Source organism: Theropithecus gelada, chromosome 5 (genome assembly GCF_003255815.1).
Source record: "Theropithecus gelada isolate Dixy chromosome 5, Tgel_1.0, whole genome shotgun sequence".
Lineage (NCBI taxonomy): Eukaryota > Metazoa > Chordata > Mammalia > Primates > Cercopithecidae > Theropithecus > Theropithecus gelada.
Genome location: NC_037672.1, coordinates 48,381,527 through 48,396,733, shown reverse-complemented (window position 1 = coordinate 48,396,733; position 15,207 = coordinate 48,381,527). Strand labels below are relative to the sequence as shown.

At 38.1% G+C, this 15,207-nt stretch overlaps 1 protein-coding gene across 2 annotated transcripts in view; it reads left to right on the top strand.

The window, feature by feature from the left end:
• GRID2 (glutamate ionotropic receptor delta type subunit 2) overlaps positions 1 to 15,207 on the top strand; it is a 1,538,331-nt gene that overhangs the window by 1,173,546 nt on the left and 349,578 nt on the right. For both annotated transcript variants that reach the window (XM_025385476.1, XM_025385475.1), the window contains one exon: positions 14,823 to 15,020. In XM_025385476.1, coding sequence (XP_025241261.1) covers positions 14,823 to 15,020 — 198 coding nt within the window. The remainder of the gene's footprint in view (positions 1 to 14,822; positions 15,021 to 15,207) is intronic.

Here is a 15,207-nt window from a genome sequence, read left to right as displayed (position 1 = left end):
TTTGTGGGTAACCCGACCTTTCTCTCTGGCTGCCCTTAAGATTTTTTCCTTCATTTCAACTTTGGTGAATCTGGCAATTATGTGTCTTGGAGTTGCTCTTCTCGAGGAGTATCTTTGTCGCGTTCTCTGTGTTTCCTGGATTTGAATGTTGGCCTGCCCTACTAGGTTGGGGAAGTTCTCCTGGATGATATCCTGAAGAGTGTTTTCCAACTTGGTTCCATTTTCCCCCTCACTTTCAGGCACCCCAATCAGACGTAGATTTGGTCTTTTTACATTATCCCATACTTCTTGCAGGCTTTGTTCATTTCTTTTTCTTCTTTTTTCTTTTGGTTTCTCTTCTCGCTTCATTTCGTTCATTTGATCCTCAATCGCTGATACTCTTTCTTCCAGTTGATCGTGTCAGTTACTGAAGCTTGTGCATTTGTCACGTATTTCTCGTGTCATGGTTTTCATCTCTTTCATTTTGTTTATGACCTTCTCTTCAATAATTACTCTAGCCATCAATTCTTCCACTTTTTTTTCAAGATTTTTAGTTTCTTTGCGCTGGGTACGTAATTCCTCTTTTAGTTCTGAGAAGTTTGATGGACTGAAGCCTTCTTCTCTCATCTCGTCAAAGTCATTCTCCGTCAAGCTTTGATCCATTGCTGGCGATGAGCTGCGCTCCTTTGCCTGGGGAGATGCGCTCTTATTTTTTGAATTTCCAGCTTTTCTGCCCTGCTTTTTCCCCATCTTTGTGGTTTTATCTGCCTCTGGTCTTTGATGATGATAGTGATGTACTGATGGGGTTTTGGTGTAGGTGTCCTTCCTGTTTGATAGTTTTCCTTCTAACAGTCAGGACCCTCAGCTGTAGGTCTGTTGGAGATTGCTTGAGGTCCACTCCAGACCCTGTTTGCCTGGGTATCAGCAGCAGAGGCTGCAGAAGATAGAATATTGCTGAACAGCGAGTGTACCTGTCTGATTCTTGCTTTGGAAGCTTCCTCTCAGGGGTGTACTCCACCCTGTGAGGTGTGGGGTGTCAGACTGCCCCTAGTGGGGGATGTCTCCCAGTTAGGCTACTCAGGGGTCAGGGACCCGCTTGAGCAGGCAGTCTGTCCCTTCTCAGATCTCAACCTCCGTGTTGGGAGATCCACTGCTCTCTTCAAAGCTGTCAGACAGAGTCGTTTGCGTCTGCAGAGGTTTCTGCTGCTTTTGGCTTTTATTGTTGTTTACTGTGCCCTGTCCCCAGAGGTGGAGTCTACAGAGACAGGCAGGTTTCCTTGAGCTGCTGTGAGCTCCACCCAGTTCGAGCTTCCCAGCGGCTTTGTTTACCTACTTAAGCCTCAGCAATGGCGGGCGCCCCTCCCCCAGCCTCACTGTTGCCTTGCCAGGAGATCGCAGACTGCTGTGCTAGCAATGAGGGAGGCTCCGTGGGCGTGGGACCCTCCCGGCCAGGTGTGGGATATAATCTCCTGGTGTGCCTGTTGGCTTAAAGCCCAGTATTGGGGTGGGAGTTACCCGATTTTCCAGGTGTTGTGTGTCTCAGTTCCCCTGCCTAGGAAAAGGAATTCCCTTTCCCCTTGCGCTTCCCAGGTGAGGTGATGCCCCGCCCTGCTTCAGCTCCCGCTGGTCGGGCTGCAGCAGCTGACCAGCACCGATTGTCCGGCACTCCCTAGTGAGATGAACCCAGTACCTCAGTTGAAAATGCAGAAATCACTGGTCTTCTGTGTCGCTCGCGCTGGGAGTTGGAGACTGGAGCTGTTCCTATTCGGCCATCTTGCTCCCCCCTCCTTTTTTTTTTTCTTTGAGACGGAATCTCACTCTGTCACTCTATCACCCAGGCTGGAGTACAATGCCATGGTCTTGGCTCACTGCAAACTCCACCTCCTGGATTCAAGCGATTCTCCCGCCTCAGCCTCCAGAGTAGCTGGGACTACAGGTACATGCCACTATGCCTGACTATTTTTGTATTTTTAGTAGAGACGGGTTTCACTGTGTTGTCCAGGCTGGTCTTGAACTCCTGACCTCGTGATCTGCCCGCCTCGGCCTCCCAAAGTGCTGGGATTACAGGCATGAGCCACCGCGACTGGCTGTGAATATATATTTTTAACAGATGTGATCAATAGTTTTTTCAGCCACTTAGTGAATAATTTCTACAGCTGCCTCAAATGTCTGTTAATTTATCTAGGGTTGTATATAATTCCCAGCCTTCTAACTGCAACTTGACAGTTTTATTTCTCATTCCCTGAACTATGTTGAAATGCAAATTAATGTCTTTACAGAGATATTTTTGAATCTATTAAAAAAAAAAGAAAGAAAGAAAAAAACAAACCAACCCCGAACTTCAAAATGCTATTCTTGTTTTTTTAAAAAATGACCTATGGTCCAACTCTGTGTAGATAACTATGTAACAGGGCATTGAGACACTGAAGTTGATAGAGCAACGTGCAGTGCTGTGTCATACAGATAGACAAAAAAAAAAAAAAAAAACTCTCAGGCTGGGTTCTGTGGCTCATGCCTATAACTCCAGCATTTTGGGATCACTTGAGGCCAAGACTTTGAGACAAGCCTGGGCAACATAGTAAGACCCATCTCAAGAAAAAAAAAAAAAGCCAGGCATAGTGGTGTGTGCCTGTATTCCCAGCTACTCAAGTGTTTGAAGCAGGATTGCTTGAGCCCAGGAGGTTGAGGATGCAATGAGCCATGATTGTGCCACTGCGCTACAACCTGGGCAACATAACAAGACCACATATCTTAAAGCGAAACAAAATCCATCCATGATTGTAGGGCATTTAGGTTGTTTTCAACTTCTTCCTAGATAACTTGCAATGAACATTTAAAAAATATATACTTGTGCATATTTTTATGCTCATTTATGATTAATTACTTAGATGTACAATTATTACATGAGATAATATGAAAATTTACAGTCACTTTTCTTTTTATTTTTGATTTTACTTTAAGTTCCAGGATACATGTGTAGAATGTGAAGGTTTGTTACATAGGTATACATGTGCCATGGTGGTTTGCTGCACCTATCAACCCGTCATCTAGGCTTTAAGTGCCACATGCATTAGTTATTTGTCTTAATGCTCTCCCTCCCCTTGCCCACCCCGCAACAGGCCCCAGTGTGTGATGTTCTCCTCCCTGTGTCCATCTGTTTTCATTGCTCAACTCCCACTTATGAGTGAGAACATGCAGCATTTGGTTGTCTGTTCCTGTGTTAGTTTGCTGAGAATGATGGTTTCCAGCTTCATCCATGCCCCTGCAAAGGACATGTTCTCATTCTTTGTTATGGCTGCACAGTATTCCACGGTGTATATTTGTCACATTTTCTTTATCCAGTCTATCATTGATGGGCATTTGGGTTGGTTACAAGTCTTTGCTATTGTAAATAGTGCTGCAGTAAGCATCCATGTATATGTTTCTTTATAGTAGAATGATTTATAATCCTTTGGGTAAATACCCAGTAATGGGATTGCTGGGTCAGATGGTATTTCTGGTTCTAGATTCTTGAGGAATTGCCACGCTGTCTTCCACAATAGTTGAACTAATTTACACTCCCATCAACAGTGTAAAAGTGTTCTTATTTCTCCACAGCCTTGCCAGCATCTGTTGTTTCCCAGCTTTTTAATAATCACCATTCTGACTGCTGTGAGATAATATCTGACTGTGGTTTTGATTCACATTTCTCTAATGATCAGTGATGTGGAGCTTCTTTTCGTATGTTTATTGGTCACATATATATTTTCTTTTTAGAAGCATCTGTTCATATCCTTTGCCCACTTTTTGATGGGGGGTTGAGGCTTTCACTTTTTTATTGTGAATTTGTTTTCTGGAAAACTTTCACTAATTTTAATTCACATAAGTAGTGCATAAGAAAGTCCACTTTCTGGCCGGGCGTGGTGGCTCAAGCCTGTAATCCCAGCACTTTGGGAGGCCGAGACGGGCGGATCACGAGGTCAGGAGATCGAGACCATCCTGGCTAACATGGTGAAACCCCGTCTCTACTAAAAAAAAAAAATACAAAAAACTAGCCGGGCGAGGTGGCGGGCACCTGTAGTCCCAGCTACTCGGGAGGCTGAGGCAGGAGAATGGCGTAAACCCGGGGGGCGGAGCTTGCAGTGAGCTGAGATCCGGCCACTGCACACCAGCCCGGGCGACAGAGCGAGACTCCGTCTCAAAAAAAAAAAAAAACAAAAAAACAAAAAGAAAGTCCACTTTCTCACATGCTTGCTGATAAACATTGACATTTATTTTTATCCTTGCCAGTCAGATAAGCAATAAATTAAATAGTTCCTGTTATTTTAATTTGTATTCCCCAAAGGTATGTTAAGAGAGCAAAACAATAAATAATTCACCCTCAATGGTTGCTGTTAAACTTTGTCCTTTTAAAATTTAAACTTTAAAGATTGTGACTTTAATTATTGTTTTTTCTTCTTATAAATAATATTTCTCTTCTAAATCTAAGTCACAATTATGCAGGGATAAAAAAGAAAGTATACATTTTAATGTTTTCCTCCATTAAATTTCAATGTGTATTAATTTTGTATTCAGTGCTGCAGGTTTTTACAGAATACTGTCTTTGGTTCCATATTGAACATTCACCTTGAGGACTTTAGTCTATTGATTGAAAGCTTTAGTTCATCTGATAGAATTATTATGACACATACTCCAAATGAAAAACAGTCAAGGACAGTCCCAGAAGTTAACACTCTTCCAAAGACTGATGCCTCCACTGAGCATCTCTAGGAAGTATGAGATGGTTTTGTGTCATTTTTCCTAAGTTCTTATAACCCCACATCCAATGTGTCAACACATTTCATCAGCTCTACCTTCAAAAATTACCTAGAATCCAATTACATCTTATTAAATCCATTTTACTGCCAAGTCACTTCTGATTTATTGTAAAAGACTCCTAACTGATCTCCCAGCTTCTTTCCTTGCCTCTTCCAGTCTATTGTCAATAGTAACTGTCAACTATCTAGTAAACTGTGAAAATATATCTGATCATGTCTCTCCTCTGCTCGGAGCCCATCTGGCTTCCTATCTCAGTCAAAGTAACAGCTGACATCGTCATAGTGGCCTAAAGACTCTAGTGAAGCTCTACCCCATCCAAACACATTGCCTCTCAGATATTTCCTAAATATCTAGCTCTAGCTTTCTTGGTCCCAGGCACACTAGTGTCTCTTCTGTCTCTTAAACAAGTCAGAGACTCTTAACTGGTGTATTTGTACTTACTCTTTCTTCCATCTGAATGTTCTTTCTATGGAGGCGCTTTCTAATTGAAGGTACAATCATTTCTCACATATGCCTTGTTCTCATTGTTTATCTTCACAGCACCTATCACCATCTGACATTATATATATATTTATATATGTATATATAAATATACATATATAAAAGTATACATATATAAATGTACATATATAAATATATATTTATATATACATATATATTTATATATGTATATATAAATATACATATATAAATAAATATATATATATTTATTTGTTTGTTGTCTGTCACTCCCAATAGAATGTAGGTCTAGAAGAATAGAAATGTTTGTTTGTTGTTCGTTTTGTTCACTGCTGTATTCTTAGTGTGTGCCTGGTATTAATACTCTTTTGAATGACTGAATAAACATCTGAATTTCTGCTATTTCCCTATAAGTAATATCAGTTTGGATAGAAATGCCACTAATCCTAAAACATTTTCAAATTTTATATGGTTTTTATTTTTAATATTTGTGTGGCTTTCTGCTACATTCCAATGTTTAACTGGCTTTAGTTTTCATTTATTAAATGCCTCTATATCCAGATAATGTTATATCATAAGCTTCAGTTGACATTTATTATCATTACTATTTTTTATTTTTTAACAGAAATATGATTCATCAACTCCAGTGTTTGTAAATATCGTCACCATTCTGAAGTCAAATGTTGCCAAATTCTTTCATTAAATAGTTGCAGACTTCTCTCATTTGGTACAGCCAGTCACTCCTTACAGCTGCAATAGGTTATATCTCGAATGTATTTCTTGATAGCTTTCTTTAAGATAACTACATTTGCAAAGTACTCTGTACCTAGAAACCTTTCAACAGATATTTATAGAATATAATTTACTCATGCATGTGATTAGACACATGTAAGATTCACTTAAGTGTCAAATTTACTAATATAATGAAAACTTGGACCAAACAAACAACAAAAAACATTATCCAGCACTCATACTCAAAAAGCAGTCTGAGAGCTTGGTATTTTTCAGTTCGTATAGGGTGATCATGTAGTTCATAAAATCTTAGTCTCCAAAATGTATTTTCAAATGAATGCCAGGGAAAGCCAACAAATGAGAACTAGGGTACTTAGGATTATTGTAATTGCCTAATGTGTTTGGTGACCTTGTATTCCCAGTTAACAGCAACTTACGCTTCTTTCAAATTCTTTTGTACAAAAACCAATTGTTTTGTCCACTCTCTACTTAGCCTCTAAGTCACTAAGATGTGACTATTTTATTAGTTGAAAGCAAATGTCTAAAATCAAATATTTTATTTTAAAAATCAATCATCTTGCATAATAATAGCTTTAACTTTATGCTCAATTTAAAATATTTGTATTTAAATAACTGCTTACAGAACGGAAATAGAAATGATATATAAAATAATACAGAAGATATAAGGAGTTAAGAAGTAAGGATGACTAAGTATTTTTATTTACTTTTATCATTTATAATTGAATTTTGTTGTCTGGTAAAAACATTTAAGGAAAGATTAAAAACTTAGTTTAATGTATCATTTCTAAACATTGGCTCCTTCATAAAATCTTCCTGCAATCCCTCTTTTTAAAAATGTTTTCATTGCATATCCCAATGATATGCTTTCCTTCTCTCCATGAAATTCAGATATTAGTTTTCTTTATAACACCTAGATTGTTTCTTCCTCTCCTGCTGTTCCTTATTTTGTTTTTCTATTCTGGTGTCTTGATATCTCCTTATAACAAATTCCATACCATTGGCCTTCCTAACTTGTAAACATTTCTAATACTTACATATGCTCTATAAAATATAATGAGTTTTTTCCAAGAAGAATGGTGGCCATTAATTCCACATATATCAAAATGGAATGTGTCATCCTTGAGCAAAATATAAGCTCACACCGTGCATAAAGACAACTATTGTTTGCTTCAGCCAGGAGTATGTTTTAGGGAAAAAATATTTCACGCATTAAGAAATATTCTCTTCTTTCTTTAATGTCTTTGAGCTATATATGTGAGCAGAATTATAAAGAATTTCCAGTGACTAATTCTTAGTTTTGGCCTTCCTGGCATTCTGTAGTCGTGCGTATTAAAACCTCTAAACAACTCTCAGTAAAGCCTTAGCAGTAGAGCTTGTAGCTTGTACCTATCAAAAATGTCAGATGCTTTTTTTCCAACGCCCTCACTAGCAAATAATATTACATAGTTATTAAAATATAGGAATTAACTCCAAAATCTGCAAGTTGCAAACAGTGTTGTAAATCAACTAAGCAATTATCATGAGATTTTTTAAGTGACTGAATACAGATTCAGAATCATGAAGTTATTATCTAATAACCCAACAAGTGATGTGAATAAATCCTTGCTAATACAAAAATTATCAGCCACTGAAACACCCTTTTCTACAAGCAGGTCTGTGGATCCTCATGTTAATGCACTTAGATTGATAAACCACAGACATTCTCTGAAAGCTTCATTTGTTCCAGTTGCTGAGGCTTGTGCTTAGAGAATCTGTCATGCAAATGATCAGCAAATCATAATCTGCAATTTGTTTTCATTTAATAGGCAGACAGGTTTTCACCAATTTAGACTCAAGTCCTATTAATACTCTTTGAAACTAATTACTGGAAAATGAATTTTAATGGCAGGATTTTATCATTTATTATGTTCCCTTCTGTCTCTATAAAGGAAGACTCAAAGCCATCTACTTGCACTTTGAAAATATATGTTAAATAGGCACAAGCCATAATCTCCTGTCATCTGGGCCATTGCAAAGGAAACCCTAATCCTCTCTCCTGCAATAATCCATTCTACACTCTACTCTTAAAATTACTTTCTTATTATCCTATTTCCCTTCCACAAAAGCTTCAATTCCCTGTCAAATAAATAGCCGACACTTTAATATGGCTTTGTTGCCCTCCATTATCTGTTTGCACTTAACATATTTTTATCCTTATTTGAAATTGCAATATAACATGTACACAGAAAAAAGCATGAAACATTAATTAATAAACAGTAAAGTAACACCCAGAAATCACTACCCAGAGTGAAAAGCAGACCATTGTCATTACCACAGAAACCACCTCTTCGGTGCATCTTTCTGATCAGCCCCTTGGCAGCATCCCAGAGGCTAACCACCCAGAGGTAATCACTTCCTCTATTTTCTTTAGATTGTCTCCAGCTACATGTGAATTCTTAAATAATATAGTCAATTTACCCATTTTTGAATGTTATGTAAATGGAATCAAACTCAGCGTTCCTTCGCTATTGCTTTTTTCTACCAACTTATTCTCTTAAACATTCATTCATATTAGGGTACAGCTTCTGTTAACTTCAATTGTAAGCTGTTTAGTATTCCACAGCATCAATGTACCACAATATATTTATCTTTTCCATGTTGATGGGCATTTGCATTTTTAGATTGTTTCCAGATTTGAGCTATTACAGACAAGGCTGCTATGAACATTCTTGGACATATAGTTTGGTGCCCAGTATTCTTTTGTATTCATACCCAAGGAATGGAATTTCTAGGACATAGCCATGCGTATCTTCATACTAGATAAATATCGATGTAATACTTACAACCAGGTAATATTAACTTGTATATAAGTAGCTCCATACGCTACCAGGCAAGTCAAAATCTTTTTCAAAATGGTTGTAAATTTATATATCCAGCAGCAGTGAATGCTGTTCACTCCTATTTCTAGTTCGACTTCTAAAAATAGGAGCACTTCTATTTCTTTATATGCCTGACAGTACTTGGGATTATCAGACCACCTCACTTTCTGTTCCTCCTCTATTTATTCTCGCTTTGGGATTTTCTATCCTCTTGTTTATTCTTCCTTCACCCTGGGTATTAATTCTGACCTACTGCAATTCGTGAATTCTTTCTTCATCTGTTTCTAATATGTTAATGACTCAGTCATGAAGAATTCTTTCTTCATCTGTTTCTAATATGTTAATGACTCAGAAACTTTGGTAATTGTCTTTTCTAATTCTCAAATTTGTTTAGTTCTTTTTCAACTGTATAACAACACTTTTTGTACTTTCTAGTTTCCTGACAAATAAAAAAAAAAAAAGTTGCCCTTCATTTCTTCAAACACAATTAATGTAATATTTCTAATATGCATGTGAAAATTCTAATATCTAAATTCTTGAGAGATCAATTTCTGTTCCTCGTTTTTTCTGCAGGTTCTATTTTTGAAGAATTATGTTGGTGCAAAAGTAACTGAGGTTTCTGCCATTACTTTTAATGGCAAACACTGCAATTACTTTTATACCAATCTAATATTTCTTTTCACCACATTTCTTTGATTTTTGTTTTGAAGATCATATTCAAAAACTTATTTGATGGAATCATGTTATACCTAAAGTAATGTTACCTTTATCGAGAGAGGGTTGTGTTTTTCTCTGTCAGGAATCTGGAGCCTCTACCAGTGTACCACCATAAATTGTGTTAAAATTTGAGATTAAACTACGCAGTCCTGGATTTTAATCAATAGGTGGAAAAAATTTGAGCTTCAAGGAGGTAAGCTTCAAGTACGGCAGATTATGATGCCTCCTTCTTCTGTAACATATTGTGTGACTTTGAGTTGAGTTTCTTCCTGAGTTTTCTCATCTATTAAAAAAGTACATAGCTGGTAACCCCCAAAATCATGATTTTCCTTTTTTTATTTTATTTATTTATTTATTTATTTTTAGTCTCTACCGTATTTCTTTGTTGTCCTGTCAGTACCAGTTCTGGTGTGTGTTGTTTTTTCTTTCTTTATATTTTTTCTGAGCACAGTGATTGAGTACATGCCCCACTAATAGGGTGTAATTATTTTGAGAGTAATATCCATGACTTAATACCATATCTCTCACTATATTGAGTGTAGTACCTTGATGCAGTAGCTAGCTACTCAGTAAATGTTAAATGGATAAGTCAATGAGTGAATAAATTTTAGAGACAGGTACATAGATAAAAGTGATCGAAACAAGCTAAGTATTACCGCAGAGAAGGAACACGTATCTTTTCTATTATAGTTCCCACAGCTTCAACCAAATTTCTTTTGCTATGTATACCTGTCCAATATATTGGCTGGTTGTACTCATACAGTACTAGTCTGAGCTAGAATTTATGAGTAATGGTCCAAATCTGTAATACAGCTTAAAAATAAAGCTTTAAAAACATTGATCCAGATGAAGAATGATAAGATGCAATAAAAGTTTATTTAGGGTATAAAATTTAAAAGGTATGTTCATCAATAATTCATTTTGAAAATCCCCTTAGTATAGCCATTTCTATTCTGTATCTTTAACCAATTACAGGTAACATTGCTAGGAACAGATTTTGACAACAGACTTGTGCAAGGGAATTGTGTGCCTAGAGATTTACTTAAAAGGTAGAATTAAAGTCATTTCAAGAAAGAAATTTAACATATGAAGAAAATATAACCATTTAGCATACTAAATAATTGGTCTAGAGAGTTATGAGTTAAAAATGTACAAGAATTAATAATAGTTTTTAGCAACATATACATTGGGACAGTATTTTTGCCACATCTATTATTTACCTATGCAATCATTAAGTTCATAATTTTTTAAGTATCACATCAAAGAGTGTTATTCAACTTCCTGATGAGTAAATTACTGATAAACATAGTCGATTTTTTCAGTTTTGAAGGTCCTGAAAAATAGATAAAGCATATGACTTCCAATTATTGATAGAAGAGCCAGTCAAATAATATCTTCCATGAATCCTCTTACAATTAGTTTGCTGATTGATATTCAAAATATAGAAATGAATGAATTGCACATAAGGAAATCAGTACTTGTTTTCTGTTGCCATCATATATCACAATACAAGCATTAAAGTCTGTTTTAATTATAGAACTTTATGATCTTATTTACATGGTCTGTGAATTTGATCTTTGTTTTGGAATTCCTTTAATCCATTCTGATTCTAATCACCTCAGGACCAACTTTAGTGTATTTGTGCAAGGCATAGTCATTAGCTAGCTCTATATGTTGTCCAAACCACCAAATGAGATGTAGCAAATTCTGCCAATTGTCTAAAGTTTTATTATGCACGTTAAATATATGAATATTTGAAATATCAAGATATGTTGTATTTTACCAATAATATTAAAGTATTACTTCTTCACTTTTCACTTGTAGTATGATGTCATTTAAACAAGTCAGTATTATTGAGAGGTGACAATGTGCTACCAGCCCTCACTCTCAGTGCCTTCTCGGCCTCAGCATCCACTCTGGCAGCGCTTGAGAAGCCCTTCAGCCTGCCACAGCACGGTGGCAGCCCCTCTCTGGGCTGACCGACGCCGGAGCCGCCTCTCTCTCCTTGTGGGGAGGTGTGGAGGAACAGGCGCCGGTGGGAACCTGTGCTGTGTGCCATGCTCACAGGCCAGCGCAAGTTCCAGCGGCCCAGGGCAGTGAGGGGCTTAGCACCTGGGCCAGCAGCTGCGGTGGGTGCGCCTGGTCCCCCAGCAGTGCTGGCCCTCCAGTGCTGTGCTCGAGTTCTCACCGGGCCTCAGCTGCCTCCCCGGGGGGCAGGGCTGGGGACCTGCAACCCGCCATGCCCAAACCCCTGCTGCGGAGGGCTCCTGCGCCGCCAGAGCCTTGCCAACGAGCACCACCCCATCCTCTGGGGCGCTTGGTGCCAACTACTACCCACGTACTGATGAGTGTGGGTGCACCACACGGGACTGGCAGGCAGCTCCACTCGAGGCTCCAGTGTGGCGTCCACTGGGTGAAGCCAGCTGGGCTCCTGAATCTTAGTGGGGACTTGGAGAACTTTTATGTCTAGCTAAGGGATGGTAAACGCACCAATCAGCGCTCCGTGTCTAGCTCAGGGTTTGTAAATGGACCAATAAGCACTCTGAAAAATGGACCAATCAGCTCTCTGTAAAATGGACCAATCAGCTCTCTGTAAAATGGACCAATCAGCAGGATGTAGGTGGGGCCAGATGAGGGAATAAAAGCAGGCTGCCTGAACGAGACAGGGGAAACTCCTTGGACGCGATATGGTACCGTTGTTCTTTGGCAATTTGGGTGCAGTGACTTTAAGAGCTGTAATACTCATTGGGAAGGTCGGCAAGGGAGGCGAGATGAGGAGCGAAGTAGAGAAGTAAGTGAGGCCACGAACCCACCAGAAGGAAGGAATTGGAGCTGCATCTGAGGGAACAACCTCCGGTCTATCGTAAGAACTGTAACACTCAGTGCAGGGGTTTGTGGCTTAATTCTTGAAGTCAGCGAGACCAAGAACCCACCAATTGTGGGCATATTAGTAGAAATTTGATTCATTCTGAAAACCTCTAATCGACTGATCTAATGTTCAATATTCATTAACATCAAGTATTAGTACAATGGGGAATGAAAAAGTTGTAAATACTTTTCTGTTCTTTCCCTTTCTTTCCGTTCCTCGTTTCCCTCCCTCGCTTCCCTCCTTCCCTCCCCACCTTCCTTTCCCCATCCCTCCCTCCCTCCCCACCTTCCTCTCCCCATCCCTCCCTCCCTCCCCACCTTCCTCTCCCCATCCCTCCCTCCCTGCCTTTTCTTTGTTTCCCTGCCTTTGCTTTCTTTGTTTCCCTGCCTTTTCTTTCTTTCCTTGCCTTTTCTTTCTTCCCCTCCCCCTCCCTCTCTGATGGTTTCACTATGTCACCCATGCTGGAGTGCAGTGGCTTGATCTCGGCTCACTGCAAGCTCCGCCTCCTGGGTTCACGCCATTCTCTTGCCTCTTGCTCTCAGGTAGCGGGGACTCCATGGCCTTTTTTTTTTTTTTTTTTTTTTTTAGCGGAGATGGGGTTTCACCATGTTAGCCAGGATTGTTTCGATCTCCTAACTTCGTGGTATATCTGTCTCGGCCTCCCAAAGTGCTAGAACATTTTTTTCTTACAATCTCGGGCTGTGGCGAGTTGGCCCAAGTGTTGTGGGACATTTTAGGTGTCAGGGACATAAACTACTCTCATTTATCTGCTGTGTGGAGTCCCAGTTACCAGAACACCAGCCATTGTGTGTTCTTTCTAGTTTTCAGGTAGCAGAAAGAACAAGAAGAAATGTTGCACAAACCACCCTGCTTGCATCACATTGGCCAGAATTAGTCACATGTCCGTGAAGCAAGCCACAGTGCCTGAAGTGTAGGACTACAGATTTTCTTTATTCTCCATAGTGGTAAAATACAATTAGAGAAGAAGAGAACTCCTGTAGAGGACAACTAGCAGTAACCTACTCTGCTAACTGTCCATTTACTGCTTCATTTTGCTCTAAGATAACATACAAACAGTGAAACTAAAATATGTTTTCAAAATTAGAAATTGTAAGTACTTCAGATAACTAAGATTAAAGAAATGTTACAAATACCACAATATCAACATAGTTATAGAGGAACATGAAACTTAGTACTGACTTTCTGAATATCCAAAATGAAAAGAAGTACCTCAATAATTGATTACATTGTTTTTTATCATTTTGAAAAAGGCACCACTGAGACAAAGTTCTTTGACCCTGAATAATTACAAAATTTATCTCATGGTAATTTTTAGGGAGAAAACTGTATATTATGGTTGACAATATTCCTATAACAGGTGCAGTGATTTTATAAGCTACTTATAGTGTCTTTGAATAAAAGTCAAAATGAAAGCATTATGAAGGCTGTTTTGTGAGTCTCTGAGGAAAAATGATTCCAAAAAAAAACTCTTTGGGTATTCTGGCTTATATACAAGGAGAGATTTTAGCCTGCCCAGAGGGCTGGATGGACTACATACACTATGAATGGTTATCTGTAAATATTACTGTTGCTGAAAGATTTCTGAACAAGTGTAGGAAATTAAGGAATAGATTATCTAATTTTCTGTAGTCTGCCAGCATGTTTCAAATCAATCGAGCTCTCTTAACACCAGGTGTTCTCAAAAGTGAAAAGGGCCTATTTGTTAGCTTTAAGAAGACAAAAATGGGAAAAGATAAAAGAGGTGGAAGCAGAAACCAATTTGCTAAATTTACTAAATTAGACGGTTTATTGAAAAGGAAGTGAATTTCTCATATCAGTCATAAAGAAGCTATTTTTGCAATGAAATGTGTGTTTATATCGAAGTCAGAAATTACTTAGTGAATAACTCCCAGTAAATGTGAGATTATTAATTTCAGCTGAATTATGTGTTCTTAGAATTTTATCTTTTCAGGTAGTTTTATGTAGATTATATCTGTTAAAATTTTGTTGGATGTAATTTACGTGGTTTACAAACAATAAATTCCTGAGACTAGATATGATAAATTTATAGTTTGTTAAATGTTTTGTTATTGAGGAATTTCAGATGGGTCCTCAGATGGCAAGGAAAATAAACTCATGGACCCTAAGTTTTTAAATTACTTTTATCTAATTTTTGATAAGGTGATAATTAAAAGGGAGATAAGAAATTGAATTATTAAGCATTGTTAAATAATATGATGCATTAATGATGCGTAAGTTATACTCCTGAGTTGCGTTGTTTCAAAGTATAAAGCAATTTTTAGATTTAATCAAAACTCTTGAAGGAATTAATCTTTGCTTTTAGGGAGCACTATAGATTGACATCAGAAATTTCTCTTATTTCCATGTAGGAAGAACCTTTTGTGATGGTCTCTGAAAATGTCTTGGGTAAGCCGAAGAAATACCAGGGCTTCTCCATTGATGTTTTGGATGCCTTATCTAACTACCTGGGTTTTAACTATGAAATTTATGTAGCACCGGATCACAAATATGGAAGCCCACAAGAAGATGGGACATGGAATGGCTTGGTAGGAGAACTTGTCTTTAAGGTAAGAATTAATTAATTAATTTGTCTCATACCTAAAGGTTCAATTATTTGTCTCGTACCTAAAGTTTCAACAGTAACACCTTGAAGCTAATTTCATATAAAATAAGTGCGATGTATTTAGGTTGGTTAAGCATTAGGTGGTGGAGTTGAGTACAAAAGTCTCACTCAATACTATTTTATGAACTTTG